The sequence below is a fragment of the Triticum dicoccoides genome, chromosome 7A (assembly GCF_002162155.2).
Source record: "Triticum dicoccoides isolate Atlit2015 ecotype Zavitan chromosome 7A, WEW_v2.0, whole genome shotgun sequence".
Taxonomy (NCBI): Eukaryota; Viridiplantae; Streptophyta; class Magnoliopsida; order Poales; family Poaceae; genus Triticum; species Triticum dicoccoides.
In genome coordinates this window covers 121316757-121332816 of record NC_041392.1, presented here as the reverse complement: position 1 = coordinate 121332816, position 16060 = coordinate 121316757, and the positions used below count along the sequence as shown (strand labels likewise).

The 16060-nt window shown below is 45.1% G+C and overlaps 2 protein-coding genes across 17 annotated transcripts; one reads left to right on the top strand and one right to left on the bottom strand.

Moving 5' to 3' along the window:
* Positions 1-458: 458 nt before the first annotated feature.
* On the top strand, positions 459-6232 carry LOC119331929. Of its 16 annotated transcripts, none has more exons than XR_005160722.1 (13): positions 465-1122; positions 1204-1906; positions 1998-2148; positions 2248-2298; positions 2672-2777; positions 2877-2971; positions 3273-3320; positions 3438-3503; positions 4135-4139; positions 4230-4276; positions 4462-4573; positions 5672-5838; positions 5919-6232. XR_005160722.1 is itself a non-coding variant. In XM_037605105.1 (11 exons), the coding sequence occupies exons 4-10, from the start codon at positions 2293-2295 to the stop codon at positions 5754-5756; spliced, it is 501 nt and encodes a 166-aa protein (XP_037461002.1). In that variant the 5' UTR covers positions 465-1122; positions 1204-1906; positions 1998-2148; positions 2248-2292; the 3' UTR covers positions 5757-5838; positions 5919-6232. The 16 variants fall into 16 exon arrangements, 1 of the variants encoding a protein (XP_037461002.1); XR_005160717.1 differs by having other exon boundaries at positions 466-1122; positions 3273-3338; XR_005160725.1 differs by having other exon boundaries at positions 459-1122; positions 3273-3338; positions 4135-4276; positions 4462-4566.
* Positions 6233-7050: 818 nt separating this feature from the next.
* On the bottom strand, positions 7051-9401 carry LOC119333292 (glycine-rich cell wall structural protein 1.0-like). The gene is made up of 4 exons (XM_037606232.1): positions 9359-9401; positions 8158-8653; positions 7839-8066; positions 7051-7746 (listed from the first exon to the last, which is right to left on the bottom strand). The coding sequence occupies exons 2-4, from the start codon at positions 8645-8647 to the stop codon at positions 7382-7384; spliced, it is 1083 nt and encodes a 360-aa protein (XP_037462129.1). The 5' UTR covers positions 8648-8653; positions 9359-9401; the 3' UTR covers positions 7051-7381.
* Positions 9402-16060: the final 6659 nt, after the last annotated feature.

The following is a 16060-nucleotide window of genomic DNA, read 5'->3' as shown; positions in this document are numbered from 1 at the left end:
TTCATCTCGTTGGCAATGTGTTAATCTATTTGCGTTGGTAAAATGGCTCCTTTTGTGATACATTGGAACTTTATGATTTAGACTTTAATGAAAGCATGTAATTTGAATTTGTGTCTGCCATTTGAATTGCATATCTATACCCTATATAGTGTGCGGATAATTTTGAAAGATGGTTGTTGGATGAAGCAAATCCGACAGTGTAGAGATGATAAATCTGTATACTATTGGCCGTTGGATATCATCTACATTTTATCAGATTTTTCTACATGTACAATTTAGAAGACTTCATAGTTGAACATATAAACCCTCATAAAGTGCTAGGCAGAACCGCGCCCTCCACGTCGCCCCATATAATCGCTATGCCACCGCTTGTAAATTCTGCACCCCGCCGATAGTCTTTTCAGCGGGCCAAGGGCATTTTGGTCTTTCCAGCGGGCCAAAAAGGCAGGCAGCGCAGGCAGGAGCCAGAGCGCGACCCTAGCCGCGTCCTCGCCTCCTCCTCCATCCGCGCCGCCTCCTCGCCTCCTCCTCCATCCGCGCGCCGCCTCCTCCATTCGCGCGCCTCGGCGGCGACCCCATGGCGGGCGGCCGGGTCGGAGCGGTCCCCCGCGTCCCTCCTTCCCCGCTCAGCGCTCTCTAGCCGTCGCGCAGCAACTCCTCTCGTCTCCTTCTCTCGCTTCAGCCGCCGCCGCTAGCAGCTCCGCCTCCCCGCCTGGCAGCGGCCAGAGAAGAGCTGCTTCGCCTCCCCACCTCACCCCCCGCTCCTCTCCACCCCGTAGCCGCCTCCCTAGCTCCTCGTCCCCTTCACCAGTCCATCCCTCCTCATCCCAAATCCAGCGGATCAGAGGCGTGCGGACGCAGAGGCGAATTTCTCCAGCGGCGATGGCAACCTGCAAGCAAAGGGCGGTGGCGGCGGCGCTCGATTTGATCTGCAGGAGAGAGAGATGGAGAGGAGGGACGCCGCCATGGGAGAGCAGGGCCAACATGGTCTTCATGGTGGGCATGGAGGAGCAGAGGAGGATGGCGGTGGGCGGTGGGAGCAGAGTAGCAGGACTTCCTGGCGGCGCTCGCGTCATGGTGGAGTGGAGGACTCGTCGTCCATCATCGCCATCCCCAATCTAGGTTGCTCCCCCCTCCTCCCCAAGTTATTATCTCAGTTCTCTGATTCTATGATTTTGATTTTTCAGTTTGTGTTTTTTTCAGATCTGAGCTAGAAAAGAAGAGAAATAATCTTGTGGAATTTCAGATCTGAGATAGGAACGGGGAGAAATATCTTATGAAAGAGCTTGACGAAAAAGGAAGGGGTGAATCATCTCTTTCTCACGTTCATGTTTTTTTCTGCATTTTAATTTTTAAGATGCAGGTTGGCCAATTGTAACAATAGAAATATATGCGCATTTTTTGTTTGTGTACTTCAATAAAAATATATTTTCACTTGACCTAGAGGGAGGTTGCATCCAGTTATTATTTCTGGGAGATTTATTGATGAAGGTCTAAACATGTTAAGATATATTGATGAGATATCACTCATGAAGGAATGCTCAAGGGCATAAGATCTAATGTCCTTCATATTATATAGCCATCTGGTATAAATTGCTAGAGTAGATAAGAAACAGATTTCCAACATAATAAACAGCTCACATTCCTTGGTATTAGCATATGGTTCTGACAAAAATATGTGCTTACTGAAACATAACGTGCTCTCCCCTGACGACCGGCGCATGAGAGAGAAAGAGGAGAGGGAGGTGTGGCGACGGACGGGAGAGGGTCGACCTCACGGTCGGTGGCGGCTTGATCTGAGAGGAAGACGAGAGGGAGGTGTGGCGGCGGATGGGAGAGGGCCGACCTCGCGGTCAGTGGGGGCTCGATCTCTACAAGAAAGAAGGGGTTTGAACTCCTCCCATGTGTAAGCTCCTTCTCCTAATTCCTATCTCCTTAAATTAATTTATATTTTGCAGTTAGGATTTCTGCGTTTGGTTTTAATGATGGGTGTGCAGGAGCATGAGAGGGTGAGAAGAACAGAGCTGGAGGCAGGACCGCGATGCCAGAGCTCTAGGCGTCGCTCGCGTTGTCGTGGAGTGGAGAAGCGTCGCCGGCCATGACTGATGGTCGTTGCTCACCGGTCGTCGTCCCCTGTCCCCAATCCAGGTTGCACGTCCTCACACCGCCCACCCCCCTACCTCTTGATCCCCCCAGTTCTCTGGTAATCTGATTTCGATTTCTTTATTTTTTAAACATGATGTGCAGATCTGAGAAAGAAAGAGGAGAGGAAGAATCCTGAGGAAGAGTTTGATGAAGGTGTACTCTCTCTCTCAAAGTCAAGTTTTTTCTGCATTCTGATATTTGTTTGTTTTAGCCATGTGTAGATTAGTTTCTATGTATGCCAACTATTTTGTTTGCTTATATTCCAGCGACCTATGTTCCATACTGAATGCATATTTGTGAAGTGGTTCTTAGTTATATTCTGATAAAGAGAGAAAGAATTGGGGATAGAGGTATAAGGCCTTAGATTCTTTGCCTCCAACAGAAGAAATGATTCATGTGTGCCTCCCTTTTTGTTATATCTTACATACTTTTTTACCTGGGCAGATATCACATAGTCATGGTTGGCAGCTAATATCCAAAATTTTAGTGTTGTTAGTACACTAAGGTTTATCTTATTTTGGTAAAGGTTTTGTCTATCAAGAACTACATATGCTCGACATGGTGTCATGGTATCTATAGTTGTTGTGGAGCCTGCTGGTATTCTCACCTTCCACTGCCTCTTTCCCCTCTCTGTATGAACCCTTTCCTCATTTGTTTTTGTTCGTGATATACTTTGCTTGTTTTGGCTCCTTTTAATTGATGCATTATTCTATCTATTTTTGTGTACTCAGGTGCCTCTGCGAGCTACATTGGAAGAATCCATGTATTTAGTTGTGGCATGTTTGGCAGCTACAGCAGCTTGATAATTAATTATTTCTCATCCAAGGTGATTTACTTCTCCCCTTTATGTATAATGGATGGATGTATGTGGTGGTTGGTTGTCATTACTGAAGCAAGAGTTGGCTGGAGTGATTTATCTTGCTAATGAGAATTTGTACATTTCCATTTACTTTTCGGTTATCCATTTGTTTTGTATAATATATGGATGTTGTAGGATAAAGATGAACTAAAAATTGACAGCATGTACAGAGCTGGACAAAGCTTATGAATGTACCATGGGAACACATAGTTCCCTTAAATTAATATTGTGCTTGCTTATTGGAACCATCTTTTGTTTCTTGCAATAGGGGGATTTATTCACAAGGCTTATCTTGTGGTGTGTCGGCAGCGCGACTGTACGCCACTGTTACTAGGTTGTTTCATTTCTACATCAACACAGGCAAAATGCTTATGTATTGCACATATTCTTATTTCTTTTGATTTTGCCTTGGTTGTTATTTTGCCAATCCTAGCCCGTCGCCAAGCTCATGATGCTGGTGTGCTCCGCCCAAGTGTCTGATCTAGGGGCCAATTGGAAGGTAAGATGTCTGCTCTTCCATTATGTGATTAATTCGTTTTCCTGTATATTCGAAAATATGGACTTGAATTCTCTTATGTTATGATTCAGGCCAGTATTGACATAGTAAGGTTGACCGTATCTATTATTTTAAAACAAAATATATGCTAAAAAGATTCATAAGAAACTCTCTCGTGAGAGATCTACCATTAGGAATATTCATATGTTTACTTCTAATTCATTAGCATGTCCTTTTTTTAGTTCATTGCTGCCTCCTTTTCTTTATGTTTGGCTTCTGATGCTTGTGGTGAATTGCATTTCACATGGCTAGATAAACTAAGATTAAAAAGGAAAACATGGTATTCTTTGACACAAGAGCATGATACCTTGGGTTCATTTGTTTAGACCTAGAACAAAAAACTACTTATGTTGCAATAGTTTCAGTGGAAGGTAGTTAGGTATTTATTTCACTATGCTGGAGAATATGCCTATTTGTAGGATATTGCAGTGAGGTACTGCCACAGCTAAGTATCAAATATGCATTATGTTCGGATAAGCCTTCCCAAAATGTAGATCACTTTACAGGGATCGTTGCTTCTTTATTTGTGGTGTACCATCTCTTCCTTATAAAGAATACATTGCATGCCTTGCAGGACAGGTTTTCTTCTTCACTGTTACCAGACTTCAAATGTACTATCTAGCAGACTAGCACGTGTGCATATGATGACTCCTTTTATCTTTGATGAAGGTATTGGGATTTCTTTAGGGGAAATGGTAACAATGGTGTTTGAAATGGTAAGTAAAATGGTGCTTTTTTTTATTGTCATGTTTAACCGAAGTTCTGTTCTGTTGTCATATTCAAAACTATGGTTTCTTGTTTGAAGTATCTTGAAGTGAGCAAAATTTGTATACTTGTTTTATAAGAGATCTCTTTGTGTAGAACTTGTGATATATGGCTGATTTCAATTTCATCTTTTTAGGTGCTTCTCAATTATAGGTGGAAAGCCTGGCATGGAGGCACATAGGCTTGCTGATTATGTTTCTGGATTGGCCCTTGAGAAGGAGACCAAAGCAAACTTCAGCAGGTATCAGGTGTGCATCCTCTATTCCTTGTGTTTGTCTTCCTAGCTGACCTTTGAGCATCTCTCAAAAAAAAAAAACCTGACCTTGAGCATTGTACATTTTGGTAAATATAGTTAGTTACTTAGTTTACTAGCAGTTGCGATAGTCAGAGCACCTACATGCTTAGCTGCCATTTAGTAATCAGTAAGAACTAATTTGTGAAAATTAGGCCTGAAGAAATTGTGCTTCCCTGTTTTGTGCACATCAATACTTATGGTTACGTATTGTGACCAAATGAAGTAAACTTATACAAGATGCTTCTTCATTGTTTTGCTTGTGGAGTATAGTCTTATTTAAAGGCTTGTGGTTGGTCACCATTGTTGTGCAGTAATTTCTTGCCGAAGCACTGGTCCAAATTTATTATTGGTTTTGCTGGCGCTGCATGTAAGCCGGATCTACTTATTGTTCTATTTGCTTTGCTTCGTGAGCTCTTACCCATATACCTCTTTCATGATTTTGCCTCCATATGTTCGACCTGGTCTTTTTTCGTAGTTTGTCATGGTTTTCGTGGTAGTGTGAAGCTTGAGTAAAAGCACGTGACCTGTCTTCTGGATTGGTAGCTAACATTGAGATACTTATGTTTGTCGATGCCTTCCCTTTTTGCAGTAACATCCATGCTTCCAGCGTATGTTGAACATCAGAATTTTCTTGGCTGTTTGTTGTAGTTTCTTTTCAGGATTTGGAAAATTGTGCAGCTATATTTATTGTAGAACAACAGACTTGTCTTCTGGATTGGTAGCTAAAATAGAGATAATTACGCTTGTCGATGCCTTCCTTTTTTGAATAACATCCATACTTCCAGTGTATGTAGAACATCAGATTTTTCTTGGTTGCTTGTTGTAGTTTGTTTTCAGGGTTTGGAAAATTCTGCAGCTATATTTATTTGAAGATGTTGCCTTAAGTGAGCATGCGCAATATCCGCTGCTTTATGTTGTGTGCCGACAAGTTCCTCTATTTTAGATGGTTCTGTCTTTCCACTTTTGAAAATATGTGTCTGTTTTGTTTAGCTGACTATAATTCCTCTTTTTTGATTGCTCACAGCATGTTCTTTTTTGATTGTTTGTTTAGGTATCTAAGAATGCTGATGATTACACTCGGAGCAAGCCTTGTCGCGGCGCTGCAAGTGTTGCCCCCCTCCTCAAGGGCAAGGTGAAGGAAGGTGCCTGTGTGGTTCTTCTGCAGCTCGCAGCGAGGATTGCTGTGTCCCTGCACAAGAATGCCAAGTCCTCAGAGACGTAAGCATGTTTCTGCCATGATTTCCTTCGGTTGGATTTTGTGGATTTAGGTGTTGAAAAATTATGGGTTGTGGATGCAGGATTAAGGACATGTACATGCACTACAACGAGAGATCTGGGCTGCTTCTTTGTGGCTTCCAAACTTGAAATGTTTATCTGGAAGTTAGTTTAGTTTTTTTTTGTGGATTCATGGCTTCTTACATGTACCATCCTCTTAGACCTTTAGGTTTCCAAAGAAACTAAATAAAGATATGGTGGTATGGTCTCAATAGTACAACTTAGCATTTCATGTTTTATATTTTCTCTGAAATTTGCTCTTGAACAATAATTGTATCTATGTTAGATCCGGTAAGAAAAGGCGGCTTCCAAGTAGAGGATGCGGGAGTGTTGGTCACATTTGGTTTTTGACTTAGGTGTCTAAATATTCTCACAATACTTGGCTCCCTCTCGGCCTTTGCGCCATTGGCGCAAGGAGTCATCTAGTTGAACTTAAGCATAATGCACAAACCTCAAAACACAAGCACTTCTTCTTTGTTCTACAATCTTCCGTATCATAATTGTCCAAATTTTTTTTTGCATGAATTGCCATTATTTGTTTTTACTTTATGCTTTACAACGTACAATTTCATGAATATTAAAATAGATTAGCTTTTTTATAAAAATTAATTGATTTTGAACGAGATAAACTATAAGAATTAAACGAACATCTACATCATAAATATATGACTCAAAATTTACATGCTATAGTGTGGTATTTATTCATAATTTGGTTGCCAAATCTCATGCATACAATGCATATGTACCTTACTAGTTTTTATATTTTCGAAACGTGTATCGGAGAGGTGTTTTACGAAATACGTCTATGACAACACTAGGTATGGGTTTAAAAAAAACTGTCACAACCAAGATCCGTCACACAAGCGAATACTAGTGATGTACTTTTGGTTTCCCGTCATAAACATATTAGTGACTGGCTTTTGACGGGTTTTTGATTCTCCATCATCATTGCTTTAGGGACGAGTCTGAAACACATCAGTAATATCCGAGCATTAGTTACATTAATTTACTAACGGGTCTAGTCGCCATCTTTAATGTGGAAAAATAATGGTCACTAAAGATTCCTTCCCGGGAAGGTGCCTTTGGATTGATTTCCCAAACAGAAATAAGGAATATCTTTGGACAATTATTCTGTGGACACATACATATATAGAATCAACACACTAGGCACGCGCACGCGCGCGCACAAACACATCAATCAATATAAGGTCGTCATTCAGTTCCATGTGCTTATTAGCATGACAAACCATGTGATGGCTCGCACGGCCACAGTAGCGCTCGTACACAAAACGCCAGAACGCCGTTTGGTAGCCTCCTGGCTTACATTAAGTACGTACATATAGTTTTATTCCCTAACACAAGATACATATATGTAATGTTTAGGACGTACATGACGGATGAGTATAAGGCATTCATCTGGTATGATGATCGAGGCTCATCGAGTAGTGTACATACCGTACAGTGATGAGCTTGGAGTCCGTCCATATTAAACCCCGCTTGTTGGTTGGCTGGCACATTTGTCCAACACTGTAACGGGCGGGCCGCTGGCAGCGTCATTGCACTTACCGTCGGGATGAACAGTGTATTTGATATTGGTGTGCTCTTGGTGCTCGAACTCGCCTCGCATATGCATATGGGGGGCACAACCACGGCAGCCATAACCGTAACCGTCGCCGCAACAAGTACAGCCGTCGTCGTATCCTCCGTGCCCATGCCTGTACCCATGCCCTCCTCCTCCGTGGTAGGCGGTAGCAGCTCCGGCGGCTAGCCACCCCGCGCTCATGTGCGGCTTCTGCTGCGGCGGCCCTCCATAGGGGTTGCTGACCCCATGACCGCCGCCGCCTCCTCCTCCTGAATCGACCCATCAGTCAGCATAACAACTGAGTGAGTGGTATCAGTAGTGTGTGTCGAACTGCTACATGCATCATAAGTATCGATCATACCTGCAGTCGGAGGATAACCACAGCCGCCGCCGCCGCCACCGCCGTGGTAGCTATAGCCACCAGCACCAGCTCCACCATACCCACCACGACCGCCCATGTGGTGCTGGTACCCTCCATAGGCGGTAGCACCCCCGGCGGCTACCCACCCGACGCTCATCCGCGGCTTCTCCTGCGGCGGCCCTCCGTAAGCGTTGCTGACCCCACCATCACAGCCGCCGCCTCCTCCTCCTGAATCGAGCCATCAATCAGCACAACAACTAACTGAGTGATATGAGTAGTGTGTGTTGAGCTGCTACATGCATCATAGTATCGATGGTACCTACAGACGGAAATGAACTGGGAGGATAGCCGCCACCGCCACCGCCGTAGCAGCTATAGCCACCAGCACCAACTCCCCGACCAAACTGAGGAGAAGGATACCCACCACGACCGCCGCCATGATAATACGGCGGCTGTGGTGGGTGGTATCTGCCGCCGCCGTATGCACCAGCAGGTTCATCCCAAATACCATCGGGCTCGGGGTAGTCGTAGCTGTAGCCGTACCCACCAGAACCACGTCCACCATACCCATAGCAATAGCGATACGCCGGCGGCGGCTTTGGAGGGCCGCTGTATGGCGGTGCTGCTGGGTATGCATACTCGTATTGTTCCGCATACTGATGTTTCACCGTTGGCAGCTGCTGCTGCGGCTTGCGGCAAGAATCGGCCAGCGGTGCAGCAGCACCGGAAACATTGTTCGTGCCACCAGCGCCACCATTAGCACCATTAACATTGTTCGTGCCACCAGCGCCACCAGCTGCAGGCACCATCTCGATCTGTGGCCAAATTAGATGGAGGCAACATAATTTTTTAATATATATATATTAAAAAATTATATTGTGTGTGTGTGTGTATACCGCGTACCTACGTGACTACTGTTCTTGATCCGCGCACAACTACATGCAGTAGAATGAAGCAACATGATCACTAATCAACGTGCAATATATGGTTGACGCCGCTTATACGTAGGTAGAACAAGACATATTTACATACACATGTGTATGCAAATATACAAACTGATTTCCTATGCACAATATTACAATAAGTAATATCCTTATCTTCAATTTACTTAAACAGCTACTCCCTCCTTCCCAAAATCTTAGGCGTATTAGGATTTACATGCAATCCCATAATGTAGGACGCACAGTTAAAGCCTAGCCAAGGATCGTTACTTTTTTGGAAATAAAAAGATGCGGCCAATCCTCTTGTGGGGTTAGCACCCAAATCATGCATGCCTTCCTTTTTTATCTCCAATCGTGGATGGCTCCCTCGTGCGATTTGCTCACGTAACTGACTCTGCGCTAATTTTCGTGCTAACAACTAATATTCTTTTTACTTGGCAAAAAAAATATTCACACATTTTTTTACTTTAAAAACTGTCACCATGCATGCATGCATGAAGTATATCTAACAAGACGGAAACAGAAAAATAAATAAAGCCATGGAACGAGCGAATGAAGATCGAAACAGGCCCGTAGTACCTTGTTGTACCGATGGAGAGAGGAGAGCTTCTTTCTTTCTCCCGGGAAGAAGCTGTTGTGCCATGGATGATGGACTGCCCAGCTATTTATAGGCCAAGAGGCCAGCAACGGTCCGTGCAACCTGACTGACTTGTTGGGCCCAGCCTTAATGCCGCGACTCCCTGGGCCAGATAACCTTTTCTCTCTTAACAAAACATATATACACACATATACTCAATCTTGTAAATACTAAAGTGTGCACAACTACTTCCTCTGTTTCTAAATATAAGTTTTCGCCGGTGATAGCTGTAAGAAGGTGCAGCTTGTGCTGGGTTGGTGGTTTGAGCCTGATAGTTCTGGTTTCCTCCATCCACTTCGTAGTCGTGCGGGGGTGTCAGCTCTGGAGTTTGATGGGGTGTCCAGGGACACGTTGCCTCGGTCTGATTCTTTCAACGGCAATGGTTCTGCTTCAGGCAAACTATTTTGAAGGTTCGTAAGGTTGCTGATCAGAGATGAAGTCGCGTCGAGCTTTTGTGAAGAGCTGATTTGTCTCCTTTTCCTTGATGGAGAGGGACATGCGCTAGATTTTGCGTAGGATTATCATATCTCTTCAGTCCTATAATGTCGGTGCTTATGTTGCTTGTTATTGAATCTTTATCTTATTAATGAGAACGTATTACCATGCAATAAAAAAACTAGATATTGAAAGACTAGGGTCATAGATCCCAGGATTGAGGAAGCACTACTACAGGTTAGGCAATCAAGGTGGTCCGCCAGTTCTGCTGCTTCTAAAGCATAGCCCCCTCAAATGATTGAGCCGGTTAGAACTACTGTAGAAGTGATAGCCCTATAATCACTGCAGGTTTAAGTTAGACACGAACCTGCAGTGACGTGGTGCTTAACAATACAGATTTGTGCCAAGAACTGGTGTTAGCTCACCGTCATTTTTTAGGTTGAACTAGCAGTAATGGTTCTACACAATATAAAACCATGTTTCCCCTTCCTCCAACCCGAGCATTCACTCCTTTTTTCTTCCTATTGCTTCTCTCCGTTGTTGCGGGCGGCACTCTTCACCAAAATCACTATAGTTTTTTTAGGATTGGACATGAAACTCCTATTATAAGTAAGATACCTCGCTCTCAGTTTTAATTGCAGCAATATTCATTTTTCTAGATTTCGAGAGACTTAGTCCGTAAGTAAATTACTACTATTATCACTGTTGATTTAGCCCGGAATCGGTGATAACATTGCTTGTCCACTGCCAATTCTCAAAACCAGCAGTGACGCATGGTTTGGACTTGGCAATGATGGTTTATTATGGGGCGGTCTGTCGCTGCAAATAAATCTACAAATAAATAAGTTGCCATACTAATTTTGGGGGCTTGAGAACCCGGGTGGTGGATACAAGTAACCTAACCACAGGTTGTTGTGATTTGGCCTTCGTGGATGGTAGGTTTTGATTAATTTGATGATCTCGGCCGAACTGAGCAATAGCTCAGTTGGTTAGGCACTATCAGCTCAACAGCTGCCCTGCCACTATATGCCAGATTGCCAGATCAACGATTGATCTGCCTTGAACCAATAGTGATGCGCTAGATAGCCTAGTGGCACTAACGAAAAACGATAATCATGCATCGGGGCCTTATATTACCAATGCAATATTCCCAGAAGATCGAGTTGATATAGATTCTTCCGTTTACTAGCCAATGCAGGTCTTGATGCTCTGTTATTCGTATTCGGTCATCATCGTCATTGAGATATATTCTAGTCTATCCCTCCATTGCCAGGGGAATTCCTTACACTTGTCTCGTCCCAGCTACGTGGATTACATGCAAATAATAACCACTAGGTTTCATAAAGATAGGTTGAGCATCTTTGAGAGACTGTGCTACACCAACAGATCACGTGACTGGGGAATTCACTATAGGCGCCTTGTTATATATCAACGGATACGTACGTCGCCTACCACTGAAAAAATAACACTGTTTAATTCTGAAATAAATCTAGGAAAATGCAAACATCTAGGTAAAGTCGTCGAGACTTGAACCCTGATGGGCAGGTTTCACCGATAGGTACTCTTTGTGAACTTAGAAACCGTCAGGAAGGTGAAGAGAAGAGACGCCCCTGGGCGCCGAGAAATATCAGTAACATAGAATATATATACTTGGCTATATGCATTGCTAGTGCACAATGGAACTTGATTCTTTGTTGTGGTATAGTGCGCGAGGGAATCCCAATGGACATTGGCCAGCATACAGAGGGTATATATTATAGATAGATACTTTTGCAAACATCGAGAGAGGCACAAGTAATACACCGGGACTGGGAGGTACTGTGCTGCTAGGACACAGTTTGGATCGACTACTGAGTTCGCTGAATTACGTTTGAATTTGATATTCTGCCAAAGACCCAGATCTAATTCCCTTCACATGAGAATAAAATAAAATCCAAATCTCTTTCCAAAGCAACTCAATCCGCTGAGGCTTAGGCCGCAATAACTTCCTGGTTAACTTATATCCAACGCCATCTTTGCCTCCATTCTGAGGTTGTTGCATCACGAACATGTTTCTGACGTGCTCACTTCATCCATCATCAACCCGGAAGAGTTGTGCCCGTGTGACGCAAGCTATATCTGCGAGTCGCTTCTCTACAGACAAGCACCTCATGTAGTTGTACATCTATATTGCTCTCACGTGTAGCATGCCATGATGCTCACAGCCTGACACCGGGAAGATTGGCTGAGCTTAAAATGTCTACCATCCGTTTCGTTGTTGATGTGCGTGGTCCCCAGATAAGGTGGCGGCGGGGCGTCCTTGTCGTTCTCGCGCAGATTTCATGGCGGCCGGTGGCGCGCGGCGGTGTTACGTCGGTGGCTGGCGCCTGCTGCCCGTGGGGCGGCGTCCCTCACGGTGGCGCGGCGGCCCCTGAATGGCGCTTGGTGGTGGCCATGTGGCGGCGCGCGGGTGGGCCGGATCTGGGCTTCCGGTCTGCGTCCTTGTCGTGGCAGCGCTTGTCGTTGCCCTCGGCCAAGAGACGTGGTCTGGGACGGGCCGAGCGCCGGTGGTGCTGGCCAAGACGCACGCTGGCAGCGCCTTACTTCATCTCGCGTTGTCTCACTGGCCAACGGTGGTGGTCATCTTCTTCGTCAGAGATGGCCGGCCAGAGGCTTGGTGATCGGATCTTGAGATCCATCATCCAGTCCCGGCTGCGAGTTGGGGAGACATGGTTGCTGGTGAAAACCGAGCCGTTTGCAGGCGATGGCAGCGTTCTACGCCGTTACCTTGATGGAGGCATCGTCGTGTAACTACTGTCGAGCCACTCGTGCTGCTCTGGGGGAAACCCTAGGATCTGGTGTTCCAGATCGGACGATGGCGGCACTGCGGTGTCGTTTCTCTCTTGGGAGCATCGTTTGTGGAGTAGTGCTGGAAGTCAGAGGCAGGAGGTGAAGCGGCTTCGTCTTGCACGGAGCTTCGGTGGAGATGTTAATGTTGGAAATATGAGCAAATTACTATGAGATTTAATCCGAATAAACAAAAGATAAATCATGACCACAGCAGCAGAGATTAAACTAATCATGCGAACTAGCATAGCAGAAGAACATATCACATCTAGGGCACATACTAGAAGCATGAATTCTACCACGATCTCGAACAGGAAGGATAGAATCACATACGGTGCAGCGGGTGCAGCACCGCCAGCTTTGACGTTGTCGCCCATGTCGTCGAGGACGAGGTTGCCGAGGTCGGGGAAGAAGTCGTCGTTCGCGAAGTCGTCGCTGCCAGCAGTCGCGCGAGTGCGCTCCCCAAAAACCTGATCGCCCCTCTCCCGTACAGGATCACAAGAGGCGGGGTTCCGGAGGCCTGCTGTCCCTTCTCGCGGTGCACGCCGGAAGGAGGGATGGAGAAGACTTGCTTGGCGGCGCAATGATCTGGAACGGTGGTGAGAAACCATACGAAGCGGCGGCGGTTAGGGTAGACGTCTGCCTAACTATATAGTGCGGGCCGGGTAGGCCGTGGGAGTAAACCCCACGTCTGAGTCATCACGATCCGAAAGAATCAGAAACGGTTCAGTAATTAACGCGTCCGTTAATTATTAATTAATGACTCATTAATTTTCTCATGCAGCAAAAATATAGACATCGTGCATAGCTCTGTCCTCGGCTCGGCTCAATCCCGCAACCCGCGGCGCGGCGCGGCGCGGCGCGGCGCGTCGTGACGTGGCGAGGCGAGCGAGGAGGAGGAGCGCGCGTGTAGGTCTCCTCTTCTCATGCTCATACAAGTGGTAGAAGAGCTCACCTTATAAAGAGGTGCAACTCTCTCTCAACTTCCGGGGTGGGACTAAACTTTAGCCTCACTCACTCCACTCACATTGTGCATGAATGGGCCAAGAGAATTTCAGAATTTTAGTTGGGCTTTGGGCCAAAGGCCTACTAGCAAAATTCCAACAATCCCCCACAAAGTCTCATTGGCACATCTCATCATTTAGTTCCATAACATTGTTTTATATATCGGTGCTTAGTGGAGACTGTGAAGTTAAACTTCCACTTAGAAATTTATGCTACACTAGATCACAACTTGAATAGTGGACTATGCCTTGAACTATAAGTTTTCTGTGAAACTAGTTTCACACAAATTCTTGACCGATGCTGGGCTGCCGCAAGGCTTCCCCGCGGGTGGAGCGTATACGCCATACTCCAGGGCCTTTCATGAATTTATTAGAGAACACCCAATTCTCACAGACTGCGACGTTAACAGTCAAATTCATATAGGTGTGTTCCTCAGAAGATGTTCTGCAGGACAACATCTCTGCTTACCCGAATAAGCCACTTGGAACACATTAAGATAAGTATCAACCTGCCATGCAGATTAGGAGAGTATTGCATCTTCATGGAGTGGGATAATTAATATAGGGATACTCTCCTCCCAGCTGACCAACAGCTTGTCTCTCACTTCTACTTCACGGGATCTCCGATCACATAGAGTGGGTTACCACTATGGACAACTCATGCGGTGGGTCTCAAACCCATCTCTATCGATGCATTATCTATCACATTACGTGATAGAACCTTTGTGCAGGGATCTGCCAAGTTTTTCGACGTTTGGATATAATCCAACGTAATAACTCCGGAGTTCCTCAATTTTCTGACAGATTTTAGTCTCCTCTTCACATGCCTTGAGACTTCATATTGTCCTTAGAACTGTTTATCTTGACGATCACAGTTTGATTATCACAGTTCATCAGGATAGGGGGTATTGGTTTTTCAACCATAGGTAAGTCCATCAAGAGTTCATGAAGCCACTCTGCTTCAACAGTGGCAGTGTCTAATGCTGTGAGTTCTGCTTCCATAGTTGATCTTGTTAAGATGGTCTGCTTGCAAGACTTCCAGGAAACAGCGCCACCACCAAGTGTAAAAACATAACCACTTGTGGCCTTAATCTCATCAGCATCAGATATCCAGTTTGAGTCACTATAACCCTCTAGTACCCTTGGATACCCGGTGTAGTGAATCCCATAGCTCGCGGTGCCTTTCAAATAGCGCATAACTCTCTCAAGCGCATGCCAATGATCATCTCTCGGTTTTGACACAAACCGACTCAGCTTGCTCACAGCAAAAGAGATGTCAGGCCTCGTGGCACTCGCCAAATACATAAGCGAGCCAATAATCTGAGAATACCTCAGTTGATCTCTAGCAATCTGTCGATTCTTTCGAAGCAACACACTAGCATCATATGGAGTTGGAGAAGGCGTGTAGTCGCTATACCCAAAACGACTCAAGATCTTTTCCACATAATGAGACTGAAGCAGTGTGATCCCACCATTCTCATCTCTCAACAACTTGATGTTTAAGATAACATCAGCTACTCCTAGATCCTTCATCTCAAAACAGCGAGATAAGAAATCGTTAACCTCCTTGATTAAATCAAGTTTGGTTCCAAAGATCAATATGTCGTCGACATATAGACAAAGAATAACTCCTTCGCCCCCACCATAGCGATAGTACACGCACTTGTCACCATCGTTTACTACAAAGCCGGTAGCAGTTAATGTTCTTTCGAACTTCTCATGCCACTCCTTAGGAGCTTGTTTAAGGCCATATAAAGACTTTAATAACTTGCACACCTTTCCTTCCTGACCAGGTACTACAAAACCATCTGGCCGATCCATGTAAATTTCCTCCTTCAACTCTCCATTGAGGAAAGCCGTCTTAACGTCCATTTGATGAACGAGAAGACCATGTGAGGCAGCCAGTGATAGTAGCACCCGAATTGTGGTTAGTCTAGCCACGGGTGAGTAAGTATCAAACAAGTCTTCACCTTCTTTCTGGGTATAACCCTTGGCCACAAGCCGTGCCTTGTACTTTTCAATCGTACCATCAGGTCTAAGCTTCTTCTTGAACACCCACTTACATCCTACAGGTTTGCACCCATAAGGACGGTCAGTGATCTCCCAGGTACCGTTAGCTAAGATGGAATCCATCTCGCTACGTACAACTTCCTTCCAGTAGTCAGCATCAGGAGATGCATAGGCTTCTGAAATAGTCCTGGGTGTGTCATCCACGAGGTACACAATGAAATCATCACCAAAAGACTTTGCAGTCCTCTGTCTCTTACTCCTCACAGGAGTTCCATTGTTACCCTCAACAGGATTCTCAACATGTTCCATCGCAATGGTGGGTTCAGGAATTACAGTGAATTCCTCACTAGATGGAGTAGGTATCTCCTG